The sequence below is a fragment of the Camarhynchus parvulus genome, chromosome 5 (genome assembly GCF_901933205.1).
Source record: "Camarhynchus parvulus chromosome 5, STF_HiC, whole genome shotgun sequence".
In the NCBI taxonomy this organism is placed as follows: Eukaryota; Metazoa; Chordata; class Aves; order Passeriformes; family Thraupidae; genus Camarhynchus; species Camarhynchus parvulus.
Window position 1 is genome coordinate 28400744 of NC_044575.1, and position 16819 is coordinate 28417562.

Here is a 16819-nt window from a genome sequence, read left to right on the forward strand (position 1 = left end):
ACTTATATTGATTTTCTGCTGTATCAGTTGTGTACTTTTTGCTTGTCACATTGTCTGTCCCTCAAAGAATGACAGTTTAGGGATTCAGGGGGATTCAGGGGGGTGTATAAAGATCCCAGAAACATTATTAACCCCAAAGCAGTATGTTCCAGAAATTATGAGTATGTGGAACAGAGTCTATGTACACATATGATGAAAATTATTTCCAAATTTTATCTTCTGTCCTGTCACAGGATACTACAGCAAGGTGCTGTCAGGACAGGACTTAACCATAACTTTTCAACAAACCCCCTCATCAACCAAGTTGATATATATTTGTGTAGTGCTAGGGCTGAATTTGGCACTGCCTTGGCAAAGGTTTGCAAAAGTGTAATTTGCATGCAAGTTCCCTTGTGTTCTTAGCCAAATATGCACACCTTTTGGGTTTTGATTTCCATTATTCTTCAGGATACCACATACTTGAGGTACCTGAGGAGCACATATGTAGCTTGGGTCTGAAAGAAACCGGGATTAAAAGATGCTTCATTAGCTGTAGGTAGAGGTCTATCAGCAGGGAACTAGAAATGTTTCTCGTAGAACATATTTCTGACTCTGTACCTGAGATGGCTGTGACCATTACTACTGTGCATATCAATAGTTGTAATGGTTTGTAGTAGAAAATAATATATTTCACTATATTTCCCATACAAATATTGTCAGTCCATTTCACACAATTCGCAGCTCTCTTAATTTTTTCCCATTTTTGCCTTCAGAAAATACTTGCCATTCTAAAAGGAGCAAACCACCTTTATACACAGACAGGCAGACTATGCCACAAGGGTTTTTCTTTCATGTGGGTGTTGCTATAAAGAAAGATTATAATATAGGGCTCTTGCCTGGGGCTTATCTTGAGAATCGTCTAAGTTCACTCATACAAGTGGAGGATATGGAATTCATAAGAAGTATCCAGGATATTTCACAAAATCTCAGTATCTTGGTATTTCGAATTCCTAGTCTGCTAGACTGCAGTGCTGTCAACAGTGTGGCCCAGAGATGTCAGGTGTCAGAGGGGTGTTCAGAGGAACAGGACAGTGCCAAAAGCTCAGCCCCAGAACTGCCAAGTCTTATAGTAAGGCCAGGTCACTTTCTTTTTCTTTCCAGGCATTTATTTTCTTCACTACTTTTCAAAGTCCTGGCTGATGCAGTATTTTTTTCAGCTCAACCTTACAACAGAGATTAAAGAACACTTGTGTTTCTTTACCACAACAGTACAAGGAAGTTTTCTGAGGCTCATGCTTCATTAGTTCAGCTTCTCCATAACCATTTGGGTACAATGTGCATAACCTGCATAGTGATTATGGCAAGAGAAAAATCCTTGATGATTTTTTCTGCCCCATGGTCTGTGCACTGCCGCCAACAGTGGAAGGCCTTTTGCTGTCCCTGACTATAGCTCTATTTCCCACTACCTGCAACCTCAGCTATCACAGGAATTACTGCAGTAAAAAACACCCTGTGAGATGAAGAAAATTTTTTTTTTAAATCAGAGATTAAGTAATTGAGAGAAAGAATCCAGCACACTGACCTTGTGGCTCATTCTCGTCATCTCTCTTTTCCCCAGATGAGGATGTCCTTACTTCTTGTCCAACAACTTTGAGGCAGTGGTGACTGCTTGGGATCAGTTTCTCAGACCTGTGGCTATAAGCGAGCTATACCAGGCTTCATATCACCAAAGATAACACTAAGATGGAGAAGGAGACCGTGGTAACAAGCATCTTAGCTGGAGAAATGGCCTTCGCTGAGTGGAAAAATGCTGGATGCACAACAGCCACAGGGCTGCTTCTGCAGGTGAGACTGGCCCTGTTCTTCCAAATGATAGCCAGCTGCCACCTCTCTCTGTAAGGTTCATTCCTCCAGAAGACATGACTGCCATGACGTAGCATATTGCTGCTTGGGATGGGGAGATAACACTTCAGCCTTTAGCCTTTCTCTGGCAATTTGCATGAAAATGGATTCCAACTCTTTGCGGATTGAAGAAAAGCAGGTGTTTGCCATCCAGTGTGTTTTGAGGCAAGGCTTGCGTGGGTCACATGAGATAGGGCCAGTGATTCAGTGTCGGAGGAGATGTACTAGGCACATGCCAGGACTGAAACCACCTCTTGCCAAGTGGGTCCAAGTGGGAGTAAGTCCCACTGTGTCAGCCCCAACACCAGAACCATTCTGCCTATGATGAGGCTCCTACTTCACTCCAAAGCCGTCAAGCTCTCCTACAGCACTGCTTTCAGTAAATATATAGGGTCAGAGGCCTGGCTGCTGTTGCTGTGGAGGCTGCCTCCCAGCCAACTGTGAGTGTTGAAACCACATCTACTGCTCTGTGAAGAGGATGGGGTAGGGGTGTTCAGGGTATTTTTGGATGGGAACAGTGATGGTGAGTTTGCTGTTGGCCAGAACACAAGAAAAAAACACATCTTCCTTTATGTTAACAAGTGGCTCTCCTTTTTCAGCAGGGGAAGACCCGGGGAAGATGTTAGGGCAGCTTTTGCTTTCCAGAGGAGAGCAACACTGCTTTCTGCCAGGGTCCTGGAAGGCAATATACAGCATCACATCTTTACCTAGACAGTCATTTAAACAGCGCACGCCTGAAGCGATGAGCCCAGCCCCAGATTCCCCATTCGGTGTTTGTCCCTCTTGCACTCGGTCGCGGTTTGGCCCTGCATTTCCCAGTTTAGGCCCCAAGGGCCTCCCCTCCGGCTCGGGAGGCGGAGCCGGGCGCTGCAGCGGCCGCGGGCGGAGCTGCCCCGGGGAGCCCGCACCCCGGCGGCGGGGCCGGGCCTCGCTGGGCCGGCGGGACGGCCTCGCCCCCGCTGCTGCTGCTCACGGGGCTGGACGGGTTCCGCCTCTCCTGCCGAGCGGCGAGTGGCCCGCGGAGCCAGCCTGGCCGCAGATGACTGTGGAAACCTTCGCGCTCCCGGTCGAGGGGCCAGGCACGGCCCAGGGTGGGAAAACCTGGCGGGGGGAGCGGCACGGCCCACCAGGGACTCTGGGCTTTGTCCCTCCACAGGCACCAGGCACCGGGACCCGGCTTGTGTGCATCGCTCATTCAGGGGACCCAGTGAGGGTCACCGACTGCTGGGCTGGACAGCAGCCACACTAACTGTGCTTAAAGCTGTCATGTAAAAAGCCTACAGTTTGATTCCCAGGCATCCCACATGGAAGTGCATCCGTCCTTCCTGGGACAGGAGCACAACTACAGGGAAGGCCTCTTGATGCTTGCCCTGCAAAAATATTAAACATATAAATAATAATTTTTAAAAAGGCAGGAAAGAAACATGTACTGATTCATTGGGGTTAATTTGTTGGTCCAAAAAAGGACAGACTGATGTTGTGAATTGTGGACTTCAGGCTTAATGTGAGGTCTGCTCCACCACTCTATATTATTTATTACTCCTCAGCCACTTCATCTCCCTCTCTGCTATTGAAGAAATAGCTTAGGCTTTCTCACAGAAAAAAAAAAAAAGACTAAAAAGTACAATATATAAATGGAGAGCAGGATGCCCTGAGAAGGGTGCCTAGGGATGGGAGAAGATCTGTTTGTGGAACAAACTCTAAATGGTAAAGATGACCTCTGGCCCTGCCTACTGGGCTACAGCCACAGAAAGCACAGGTGGAACATGCACACAGGCAGCAGCCCAGCCTGAATGATGTGGTGGCTGGGCTGCCCCGAGAGCCTCCTTGCTTCGGTCTGAAAGTGCCACTGTCTGCATTTCTCACATCCCTCTTAACTTGCTTTGTATCAAAGCTAATTTTATGAGAGGCATGCAGGGAAGGCACATGCAGGTAGTCATGGCTCAGAGAGTCAAAGCACTACAGGGGAGTGCAGGGCTTGCACAGCTGGTTTGGAGCATCCTCTCAGAGAAGAGATTAAAGGAAGCTGGGGAAGCAGCTCACCTAGTTTGCCTACTGAGTGGCTGTCCCTGCTGTATGCTGTTGGGGCTGCCCAGCATCCTCCTCCTCGCTTGTCTTATAGCACTGGGCATACTGCTCCACAAGCGTCACCTTCCTCAAAGTGGAGCCACTGCAAATGTAAAGGTGTGGCACTCTCTGCAGCTTTCCAAATAAGGAGCTTTCTGATACAAGAGGTAACTTTGCACTGTGCAGTTTGAGTTCCAGTAGCTGTGCAGAGTTGCTCCCACTGTAGAGAGAACAAACAGCCATGAGCTAGTTAGGAGACAAGAATAATGAACACGAGATGATTTTCTGCACAAAGGCATGCATAACCCACAGCTGCTTCTATGAGCAGTTTTTGCTTAAGGAGCACAGAAGCTTAACCTGTTTTGCAGAGACAGGCAGGCTGCCAACCACCCAGGTGCTCCCTGAACCCTCCAGAGAAGTGGGGTGAAGGGATTTCTTCAAGCAAAGTCCATAGCCATGAAAGGCTAGCTTTAGGCTCCAGGAAGTCTATTTTGGGAAGGCAAGCTAATGGAGCAATGACTTTAGGCTCAGTGTGTGGGTCCTGCTCCAATTCTGAGAAAAGTTTGAATGTGGATCCCAGCCTCACAGACTCAGTATCATGTTCCCCACTCACTGCTGGACCACTGAGAACAAGCTGACATGCCTGGAAGGCTGTTGGTATGTTTTTTCAGCTGTACCAACTACTTTTCTAAAGGGAGTGAGCTCTTCCTCCACACCACGCTGTGCTAAGCTGTGCCACCTCTGCTGCTGGTGGACGCAATGTACAGAAAAACTGAAAATCTCAGGTGTTTCTCCCACATCTCCCAGGGCAGCCTTAGGAGCACTAGATGATACTACAAGAGCCTTGATTTGCATCTTGAAGACCACAGATAACAGGTAAGAATCAACCAACTTCTTCTGCACTTAGTTTTAGTTTAGAGCATTTTGGAGCATTCATGTCCTGTTGGTGCACTATGATGAGGGTGGGCCTCTCTAGAGTGACATGGATCTGCATTTTCTTAGCCCTTTCTGAACTGTCATTGAGGCTCCATACCCAAGCATGGATTATGAATATAGTCTGCAGTTTGATGACACTGTGACCCATCTCACTATTGAAATAAACAATTGATGCTACAAGCATGAGGAGATGGAGGGGCCATGAGAGGTGCACTTCAAAGCCAAAACCAGAAGTGAAGCATCTCCTGTCAGCATTTGGAGTGATGGTGAATTTTGCTGGTAGCTGTAAAACAGGGAACTGCCACTTCCTTATGAGGCAGCTGGAAGTGGATTTAAAGTAATTGTTGCCCATGTAAGTGTGTAGAAATACATTTTTTCCCACAGCCCCTTTCACCTTACCTCTTTCGGCTGAGTGAAGATCCTGCATCAGCTGTGCTGCAATGTGCTTTACACATGGGTGTCTGATGAGACTATCTAGGTCAGGGTCTATATGTCTGATTTTACATTTTTATTTTCCTACAGCTGTAAAGACTTTTCTTCAATCATTAATCTCTTTACAATCACGTTGCTTCATGGTACTGTCTTAACCTCTGGAGCTGATGGTATTGCACAGTATGAACCCAAGCTGGAGGGTTCACCTTCCACGCTCATGGTGGGGTTGATTGTCCCTAAAGTTTGGCCTTTCTTATAACTGTCCTACTTGTTCTTTAAAATCTCCAGCAGTGGAAATTCAGCACCTTCCTTTGGTGGCCTCCTCAAGTTCTTTGCTATCCTGACTGTTCACAGATTTGCCAGTGGCCACAGCAAATGATGTAATGTGTTACACTTTGCAGTAAACTTTTATGTATTTGAGGACTGGTACTGTGTCTCACTTAAATTTTTTTCTTCCCTAGACTAAACAAAGCCTGCTTCTTCCAGTCTCCTTTCAAAGGTCATGTTTTCTAGACCTCTGAGCCTTCTTGTTACTTCTCCTTTGGACTCTCTCCAACTGATGTGTATCTGTCTTAAAACCTGGCACCCAGAGCTAGACACAGGACTCCATCCACAGCCTTACAAATGCTAAGGGGGACAGAAGGTTTGCTTTCCCTGTTCTACAAAATGACACTGCTTTGTACATGCACTTGTGGACATGGATTTCCTTGGGAAAGGCCTGAGAGAGCTGCAGCTCTGGCATTACCATCTGCCTGCACAGCACTCATGCCTTGCCATGCTGCTGCAATTGCACAGCATTCCCTGGCTGCTGGCAGTACAGCCTGCTCCAGATCTGTTGATGTGTGCTCTTCTGTGTTTGCTCTGCATATGTAACTCTCATAGCCTCAACTCTCACACCCTGCACTTCTCCACAAAGAATTAAAGACTGCAGTACATGTCTGGCCTGCTTGTATCACACTTTGCATTGTATCAAATTTCTTCCATCCATCACCCTCCACGGTTTCCCCTACGGGATTATCCCAGGCCTGCATCATTCACGGAGCAAAAATTACGAGCAAGTGAACTTCATGCATGGTCAGGTCTTACATCAGCTCTTTGCAACCTGTCAGGGATGATGGGGCTGTGTGACCTCTGAGCACTCTGGAGATGCATTTCTGTGGCAGTATCCTGCAGATCTTCCCCCGGGAATGCTTCTTTTGTGCAAAACTGTCCCATGGATGGAGCCTGGGGTCTGCAGACAGCTACAGACCACTGCAGCAGCATGCAAAATCTTGAGCAAGAATCCTCAAAGTGCTCTGCTCTCAACATATCTGAGTGCAGTTGTGGGTTTGTTCAGGCAGGGATTGCTGACTCACTATTGAAACAACTGTGACCTACAGCTGCATGCCCTACCCATACTAGCTGTATCTGTAAGGGACTCAGCACATCCCAGAGCAGTGATGGGTGTCACAGCAATGACTATTGCCGTTCTGGTCAGTTTTAGACTCACAGGTTTGTGGCAGTGCCATGTGGGAAAGAAGCCAGTGCAGTGTGTTGTAGCTGAAGTATGACGAGGCCGCTGCCTTGCTCAGAAGAAATTAAATTTTTGTTGGCTTTCTCTCTGGAAAGTGATTCCAAGCCATGGCCAGAAAAGGGTTCTGCTTGAAAATAGCCTGAAGATACCACTGTAATAGTGATATCCTTGAAGGCTGGTTTTTTTCAAGCATTTTACTACAAAATAGTAGACTTGCAATTATGGAGAACATGTTTAACTCCAAAGCTTGTCACACTTTTCCCATGGTCAGTTTTGGTACCTGGAAAGTGAGAGAAACAATAAATTCTGCCTCTTGCCTCTTTAAGCTACGGGCACATCATCAGGCAAGATCTGCACAATCTTAAAGTGAGAACAAGAGACTCAAACCCGAGTCTCCCTCTTGGTGGCAGCAGGAATGAGCTATCTTATATTTGATTTGCAATCTCCAGGGGTAACCAGGTTCTTCTGCCTTCTTGCTACCATGTGGAAGGCACTGGTTGGCTCTGCCTTTCAGAGCTCTGCTCATGGAGGTGTGTAGCTTCTGCAGCAGCTGCTGCACCATGGCTTCCCTGTGCCTCAGGGCAGCATCTTCCTCTGCTTCCACCAGGAGAGATGTCACTGAGCATGGCCTGGATCAAGCCTTTGGTTTGTATGTGGATACACCAGTTGTCAGGGATTTGTGTACTTATGGTGTCCAGTTTGAAGTGTGCTCTCTTCTAAACTTTAATCCATTCCCTGTCTCTTGTAGGAACATGGAAAATGTTATTGTCTTTATCTTCTCTGGTTCCTGAGTCTTTTTATTGTTTGGGCCAGACAGAGATATTGTGTCAGCACTGTGAAATGGAATGTCCTTTAAAGACTGACAAAAAATCCAAAAAGAGCAAAAAAGGCCTACACAAAGACCTGCCCCTCAGTAAATGGTAACTTGCAGGCAAAACATGAGAAGTACTAACCCTGGGTGACTGAAGGTCTCTGTGCCCATATCACAGAATAAGGATGGTAACCTCAATGAGGTGGTCATTTCACTGTAAAATGTGTTTCATGGGCATGTAACATGACTCTGTCAGTGCCACTGGATGGTTTTACTCCCCATGTCTGTCCCTCTGCAGAACGAGCTCAGCAGCTGCCCAAGTTGCTTTGGTTGCATGATGCTCCTGTGCATTTCTGAGCAGCAAACACCTTTCCCTTCAGGGATAAAGTGAGGGAGAACAGGGGGCGTTATATGGGCAATGTTGGTCAAGTAGTCCTTGAAGGGTGAAAGTAGATAGGGGTATGTGATAACAGGAATATACTAGAGGTGTAATTCCTGATTCTGTTGTTGTTTAAGTGACACTGTGAAAGCAAAGGGAACAATCTAGGGTATCCTCTGCTAGAAAAGTAAAATCAGGATTTTTACAGGGAAAAAAAAATCACTTTCACAAAATGACCCGTATCAAACAATATTAGCAAATATATATGAAGACCGCTCTGTAAGTCACTGGTTTTAAAGCTCATGCTCTGACCAAGCGTGGTTAACCTCCAGTTGGCAGAAGGAGGAGATAACATCCTCTTCAGGTACTTGCACAATCCCACAGTTTAGGGTGAAGGACAGGGCAGCCAGTTTTGGAAGATCAGATAATTGGGTGGGGAAGTAAAGGGAAAGAGGATTTAGGATGCTAGGGTCCTAGCAGAAGAGGAAACACAACTTGGGTGAAAAGGCCCTGAAATGTTTTGTACTTAGGAGCTTCATTTGGGCCTCTTTTTCCTTTTGTCCAAACACAGCATTTCTACCTCGGTTGTTCCTTTTTTTCCCCACCTATCCATGGATGACCATGGCAGTTATTCCATGACACTTCTTAAAAATGTAAATTCTACCCAATCCCTGGGCCCAAGCCCCTTCCTCCCTAGATTCCATGAAGCATGGTATACCCCACTGAGCTCAACCAAATTAATGCCTGCATTTCCCAGGGCCTGAGCTCTTACTGGTAGTCTGTCCTGAATTGGCGACATAGAAATTAGGAAAAAGAATTTAACTTGTTGAATTCTCTACTGTGACGGCCCAACATACAGTTCAAATTTAAGTGCCAAATCTCTGAGCAACAAAGTTTTTGTGCATTTACGTGCAGAATATAAGTGCTGAAACTTGGCTGTGAGACTTCCCAAAACAAAAGTCAAGGGCCATTCCAACACAGCCTTGTTCACTGTTGTATAGTGACCGAGCTCACCTGCCGGGCCTCATTACAGAAGCTTATGGATGTTCTTGGCAAGAAAACAGGTATGTCCCCAGGGAAGCTTGTGACCTGTAGCTAATATGCAAAGCACAAAGAGAATGAGCAGCACTCAGTAACCAGAAATACCCTAATGCCTTCGGGCTTGTTCCTCTTTTCATCTGTTGCAGGCTGAAGAAGTAGGGCGTACGTCCAGCTGTTCTCATGGTGACTCTGTCCCCTGCCCTGCAGAAAGCCCATGCTCCCTTCATTGGATCAGAAAGACTTTACTGGAGACCCACTTGGTCCAGCGGGGTGGGAATAATGCCCACGGAAATCAGCAGCAATCTTGTACAGAGAAGAGAACTCTAGGAGTAATGACAGGAAGTAAGGAAGACCAGCGTACTGCTGGGGTTAGAGGCACCTCTCCCATCAGTAGCACTGGGCTCTGTGGGTCCTGTTGTTGCTGTGCTTCCCTGTCCCATTGCAAGCTTGTCTCTTCCCCTTCGTGGTGCTGGTACTACTCTTTGCAAGGGCAGAGGTCAAGTGGATCCGGGAACTATCCCAAGTTTGGAAACAGTATTTTTTCCCCCCTCACTATTGCTCGTAAGTTCATAAAACTGGCCAAGAACACTCATTTCCTTTTGTTAAGGAGTTTGTAAAAAGCTAATGGTTGGGATGGGCTTAGGAGTGAAAAACTAAGTATTTCCCAGAAATCCAAGAAAGAATTTTGAGAAGCAAGGATGATGAAGTTAGAAATACAAATGTCAGAGACAATTAGGAGAGAGGCACTAGAAACCTCACAATAGTTCTTGATTTCATAATAGTTTATTGTACTTATGTTGTCTATTAAATTGTCTAATCCATCCTTTGCCCTGTGCAAGAAGAAATAGGTACGTGAACAGGATACTGACAACTAAAAACAGTTTTCTATTTATAATATCATCAGACTCTGTAAGAGATCACTGGGTGTATTTCACACAGGTAAGAATAGTAACTTTATGAGTATGGGCACAGTTGCTTTGCAACTCAACTCCAAGTAACCAAAGAGACAGCATCTAGAAGATTCAGCCTCACAGAAACCCACTGCATGTCTCAGGGCTTGGACCTCCATGGTGCTGAGCATTTCCTGGGAAATGCAGAGAAACCCCACTACCTAAAAGGCAGTTGAGACCTCTCACCATATTTGTGAAAGTCTGAAAACTGGCTTTCAATAATGGGCTCTTAAAATATAGGGGCGGTGAAGCAAGTAGGACCCCCTGCCTTAAAATACAAAGCTTAAGACTTCTCTCAAAGAATGTGTTTGTTTCCCTCCTCCTTTTTTTTTCCCCCCAGATCTCTACCAATTCCCACACTCTCCCAGATTCCTCAGGTGGAAAATATCTTCACAAATAATAAAAACCAGAAGGTACAAAACTTTTAGACATCTTTGTTGTTTCTCTGTCATCATGTTGTTTCTCTATCAGCCTGTGATCAGGCTGTAGCTGTTGGTTCACAATTTCTGTGACCGGGGTTTCATTGAATGGTTGTAAGAAATAAAAATTGGCCCTTCCTCTTCAAAATTATTAATGTTACTGTACTTACATATTTAAATAATCTTTCTTCATCTTGAGTGATGCATGGTAGAGTGAATACAAGTCTCTGAATGGTGCAGAACTGTTATAATTCTGATAATTATGTTTGTGTTTTTGATATCTGCAAGTGTACATAAAGGTACATCATATGACACGTGAAGACAGAGTACAGTACAGAGTACCATTATACCCTACATCTGTTCATTATAGACTGCACAGTTATTTATGCCAAGAAGTAAAGAATATATCCAATTTCACCTCCAATGTTTGTTAAGACACAGGAAAAAAAATTTCCTTTTTTTGCAAGTGGAGCTCATTGGTGTGATTTAGGGCTAAATCTAGCTTGATGTGGAACATTTCAGTTTAATTCAACCTTTGCAGCACCTTTCTAGTCCATTCTCAGCTACCCTCTCTCTCCCACATTCCTGGGCTCCAAACTTCTGCTTCCTCTGTTATCAGAGGAATTGGGACCCAAGCTCTGCCCTGCACGATGCTGTGGAACAGCGTTTCCTTGGGTTTCCTCTCACTTTTGTGAGAGATGGCACAGTGCTTCTCAGCGAGACTACCGGGGGAACAAACTGCTGCTGTCCTTTTCCCCCTCTACTTCTTTAACTGATGGAAGCCCGTGTCAAGTATTTGCGTGTTGGTACACTCCTTAATGCGTTGTGTTTCCCTTCTAGGAAGCTGCTCGATGAGCCAACACACTTTAGTTGAGCGTTTTCCTGTTGAACAGGATATTTGTGGGCAGACAGCAGCAGGTGCTGCTGTCGGGGAGGCCCTGGCGCGGCGCTGGCTGCCCCTGGCCTGCAGCATCCACCTCGGGCCCTGAGGGCTCCGGCTGCCGGTGCTGGCAATCCCAGCCTTGGGCAGCGGCTGCCGGTCAGGAACAGGGTGACACTGCCCTTTCTTTTTGTGTCCTGGGTGCGGGCACTCCTGCACAACCCCACTAGATGTGTTTTGAGTCGGGCAGCAGGACTGTGGGGCTGTCACTGAGCACTCACGTCGGGGCCGGCAGGATGGGCACCAGCTGTGCCACACGAAAACATCCTCACAGTGCCAGCATTTGATGCACCTGAAGTTGTATCAGGGAGTTTAGGTTGGATATCAGGAAAAGGTTCTTCATCCAGAGGGTGATTGGGCACTGGAACAGGCTCCCCAGGGCAGTGGTCACAGCACTCAAGCAGCGTTTGGGCAATGCTCTCAGGCACAGGGTGTGACTCTTGGGGGTATCCCGTGTGGGGCCGGGAGCTGTACTCGCTGATCCTTGTGGGTCTCTTCCAACTCAAAGAGTATTCTGTGGTTCTGTGACAAAATGCCGCCCGCATCCGCCAGTGAGGACACCCCAGTACAGGCTCCAGCGCCCCATCCAGCCGCGGAGCCCTCGAAAGACAAACGCTCCAACAGCGGCGCGGAGCTTCCGCACATCGCACGGCACGCCACAGGGCACCCGCCCGCGGCCTCCGCCCCACGCCGAGGGGGTGGTGGGCAGGGCCGCGAGCAGGGCGGGGCTGCCGCAGACCGCCTATCACAGCACAAGGATCTTGTGACGGACGCCAGTGAGGACCAATGAAATAGGAGCCCACTCTCGGGGGCCGGGACTCGGCCGCGAGGATGGCAACCAATGAACGGCGCGGAGGCGGGTGGTGGGCGGGGCGTCCCGCCCCCGCGGCGCTGCGCGCGGCCGAGGCTGAGAGAGGTGGGAGCGGGCGCCGCCGCCGCGCGCTCGGGCTGAGCGGCCGCGGGGCCGGGACGGACACAGCGGGCAGCGGCACCGGCGGGGCGAGACGTGACGGGTGACGGGCAGCAGCGGCCGCGGCCATGGATCACTACGAGCAGACCAATGACTACATGCAGCCGGAGGAGGACTGGGACCGTGACCTGCTCCTCGACCCAGCCTGGGAGAAGCAGCAGAGGAAGGTGGGCGCACCCCCGTCCTCTCTCCTGGCGTGCATCCCGTGGGGCTGCCGGGACCCGGCCCCGCCGCCCCTCCACCGCCCCTCCACCGCTGCGATGGGGCCGGTGCGCGCCGGCCGGGGGCTGGCGCTGCGCGGCGTGGCGGGGCGAGGCGGCGGGGACGCGGGGGCGGGCGGGGCGGGCAGGTGATGGCGGGGCGGGGAGGGAGGTGCCGCGGCGGTCCCCCCGCAGCAGCAGCCGCCGGCCGGGTCACGGGCTCCCGGCCCGCAGGTGCGCCGGGCGGGGCCGGGACGCCGGCGAGCGGTGGCGGGGCCTCTCCGCATCCCCCCCGCACCCCCGGCGCCGCCCGTGCCCCGGCCCCGGCGGCGGGACAGTCACTGGCTGCTGGTTTGAATGGTGTGGTTTAGGGCAGGGCTTGCGCGGAGCTCATGTCCAAAAATGGTAACATTCGGCCCCTTTTTAAGCCGAAAGGGTGGCGGTGGGGAGGGGAGCTCAGGAGGAGCTCCAGCCTCGCCACTAGCTAGTTATGTTTTTTTTCCCCTCCTCCTTTAAACCAAAAGCATCCTGTATTAGATCACTCAGGAATCCTAATCCCCGAAACATTTCCGTTTTAGTCACTCTATCAGACGAGAGTAAAGCAGAATTTGGAGCGGCACTGATGCTGGCATGGCAGGGGCACTTCGGGGTGCAGCGGGCTCCCGCTGGCTTCGCAGCCAGTCACTGGCTTGTGTTTTGGATCGTGCCTTGCTCTCCCCTTGCTGTGAGGAGGCAGGAGAACCCCAGGCCTTCTATGAGAGAGGGGATGGTAGTGCTTTTTTAGCACAAATGATATATTACTATATATAATGTAGCCTGAGGTGTGGGGCTTTCCGTGGAAAGCTGGTAGCAGTTGGGAAGGAGAGCACAACAGTGGGAAGATGATTATTCCTCTTTAACCCTTCTTCTCTTCCCCTCCTCCACTTCCAGATCAAAGGTTTTCAGGTTTTCCTGTTCAGAGATGTCTGAAATGGTGCCACTGAGAAGTTTTTTCCCTGGAGTCTGATGAGTTGATTGAAGGTGATAGCTACAGAGCTGCTGTCAGTGGTTTCTTTGCTCAGGGACTTGAGTGCTCAGAGTGGACAGCATGAGAACTAAAGTACACGAACAAGGGCATTTACTGGAGAAAGTTGATGGTGTGTGAGGTTATATTTCGGCAAAGGAAAAGCGAGGAATGCAGTCTTGGTCTGGGCTGTGAGTGGTGGATGGCTTATTGGAAGTCAGAGCTCTACTCCTTTGAGGAGGGAAGTTTCTTCCTTTTCAAAAGATCTGCCTGGCTGCAATCTCTGTTTTCAGTCCTGTGCCTGTATCTGGCCAATACATCTAGAAACAGCTACTGGGGCCCAGAGCAAGATCGCCAGCCTTGCTGACGGCTGTGAAGGGAAATGATTGTTATGCTCTAGGGGTTTTTTGCCTTTTATGGTGCCGGGTGAGGTAAAATATTTTATATATAGGGGTACGCTGGTTTGGTTGTCAGAAGCAGGAGTGGAACCTTTGGACTCAAAAGCCTTAAGCCCAAGGTTGTTGTACATGCTGTAAATGTCATGTTCTTTTAGTATTACCTCCTTCCAGGAGATTTTAAGTCCTCTTGGTCCTATCACAAGAGGGTGACAGAGAGCTGTTCTGTTAACGTGGGTTACTTGTGCAGAAGGAAGAAGCCGAGAGGGGGTTCTAAGTAATGAAAGCCAACTTCTTGTGCTGGTCAATAGCTACCAGTTGAATTTGATGTGGTGGGAGTCACTCTCCAGCTTGCTGGACTGGAGGACTCTGTATAGTTAAATGTCTGTTGCTGGTGGTGGGATCACTTTATTGTTCCTCTTTCTGCTGATGAACAGCTGAAGCTGTTCCCTTCTGCAGTGGGTGCAAGCTCAAAGTTTTATGATGACCTCCCCCTCTGTAGTTAGGAGGATCAGGTCTGGGAGTGATGGCTCTTCCCAGATGCAGCCCATCAGGCTGATATCCCCTCAGAGGGATTGGTGGTTGGACCCCAGCCGCGGGAGGCTGTGCATATATTGAGGGGTTTCTGAGTTCTGAATGTGACCAAAAGCTCCGTTGGGGTCTTGGGGCTTGCTTCCTTCAGATGTAAGAAGGTAACAGTATCTACCAAGCAAAAAGTGTGGTGTAGTAAAACTGTCAGTCCTTCTTACCTGTGAAATGAAATCACTGCAGTAATTAAGGTTGAATGTTCAGTACAGTACCTGCTAGTTAATAGCTTACTGAGAGTGATAGGAGAGATTGATGCCTACCAAATATTCCTGTAGATTCTTTTCAGCCTCAGTCTTTTCTTGTTGACTCACATATTTTAGGTTTTTCTTCACCTAAGTCTGATTTAAGTGCTATTGAATTATCATCATTATTATTATTTATATCACTGAGGCCAACTGCTGAGGCAAACTCTAAACTTTGCTTCTTGGGCCCTCTCTGGGGGCAAGGACAGCATGTCTAAATTGGTGGCACGGCCAGTAATGCAGCAGGCAAACGTCTGTGCACGAAGTGTGTGTGTCTTGCTGGCTGTTTCCAGCCCAGCCCCTTGTAAGGCTCGGTAAGGCTCTGTAGGCTGTGGGTAGCTGTGCCACTTTGCTGTCCTGCCAGGTTTTGTGCAGCTGGGACTCATTGAGACTTGGGAAATGAGCAGTCTAGTAATGTTACTCAAATGTGAATTAAATCCAGCTCCCCTTCTCCTGGATGCATGGGCTCAGCAGAACTCACAGCAGACATCAAAAGTGGGAAGATTACTGAATTTTAGTACTGTCTTCTACAGGAGCATTATTACAACAAGTTTGTTGAGCTTTTGGGAGCTGGTTTGCAGGTTTCCTACCTGTGCTGAGACAGATATTACAACCTTTGCTGTCTGGAATGGTGCTTTGAAATGGGTAAGTAGGCAAACTGCAGAATGAATTTCATGTTTGGAGGGTGAAAGTTGGCCTCTTGAATATGATACAGAGGAGAAGCACTGGTTTCACACCTGACTACATGCCCCTTCCTGGGAAGCTGCTGTTTTACAGTGTAGGGATAAAGTGACAGTTCCTGGGAGGAAAGCAGCTTTCCACGTGAAGCCAATTTTTCATGTCTGTCAGAAGTGACTCTCTAAGAGGCTTTAAAGAGCTCATCACAGCATTGCTATTCTTAAGCAGAAAAAAAAATAAAATTGTGCAGAACAAATTTGGCTACTTTTCACCTGATACAAGCCTCTGCACAATCTTTTGTGCAGGAGCAGGGGTCTGTTCTGGGGATTAAAATGCTTTCTCCTTTGAACTACATCTCAGTAGTTTGAACTGTTGAACTCATCTCAGCAGTTTCTTGTAACAGCCTTTTTTTTCCTCTGCCTTCTCTTCTTTCCTGTCTGGAGTCAAGCCTCAAAGTAGCGGCAGCTAAGGCATAACAAGATTGATCCTGCAGTTTCCCACACTTGCAAAGCAAAACTTGCTGAAAGCCATTGCAGTGGACTCACCTAACTGTCAAGATAGACAAGGTTGCTTAGTAAGAAGTACATCTGTGGGTGTTCAGTGGCCAAGAGATTGTCATTTGTGCCCACAAGGACATTACTACCTCCTGATGACAAGTTATCAGCCGCAGCATTCAGACTTTTCCTGGTGGGTTTGGTGTGAGGGACTAGGTTAGCCAGGTGGTGTTCAGCATGCCTGGCTCATCTTCACAGATGGGGTGAAGGGTGATGGTGAGAAGGACAATCTCCAGCTCCTTAGTGTCAGGAATAACACTGGGGTGAAGCTGGGTTTGTTTGGGGGTGCTCGTAGGGGTCCAGCCTTCAGGTCCTCTGTACAGCAGGCTCTCATGTGGGCCGTTCTCTTTTAATGAGCTCGTTGCTCAAGGAACAGCTCCTTCAGGTTTATTTTAAAATCTTGCCTGAAGCAACTTGTCTCGACTGTAGAGCTGGCAGGGAAACTTTAAATGCCAAATTGCTTTTTGACCTGACAACTGCTTTCTTAGGAGTAGGAAGCAGTGTTCATTTGTGGTGTGTAGAAGATAGCCATATGCAACTTTAATGCTCTAAGGAATGATAACAATGCTTATCTTTATTTAAAAAAATAAAAAATTATGAAAAAATTAAATTGGTGAAATTAATGTGCCGTGTGCTTTACCCACTCTTGCTCTGCCTTGCCATGTTGGCATGTCTGGCAATGTGGCAGTAAATTATATCTCTGGCTTAGAGAACTGGGCTGGTCAGATTTATGGTGCTGCAGAAGCAGTGATAGCACAGACTTTGGTGGCACCTTTTCTGTGCCAAAGAAGTGCTTACTAAGTGCAGTTGTTCATGAACT

The 16819-nt window shown here is 48.1% G+C and overlaps 1 protein-coding gene across 3 annotated transcripts in view; it reads left to right on the forward strand.

Moving 5' to 3' along the window:
• The first annotated feature begins 12278 nt into the window (after positions 1–12278).
• ACTN1 (actinin alpha 1) overlaps positions 12279–16819 on the forward strand; it is an 87613-nt gene continuing 83072 nt past the window's right edge. For 2 of the 3 annotated variants that reach the window (XM_030950618.1, XM_030950619.1), the window contains exon 1: positions 12408–12506. In XM_030950618.1, coding sequence (XP_030806478.1) covers positions 12408–12506 — 99 coding nt within the window. Of the gene's footprint in view, positions 12507–16819 lie in introns of all 3 variants that reach the window. The other variant, XM_030950621.1, reaches the window with a different exon arrangement.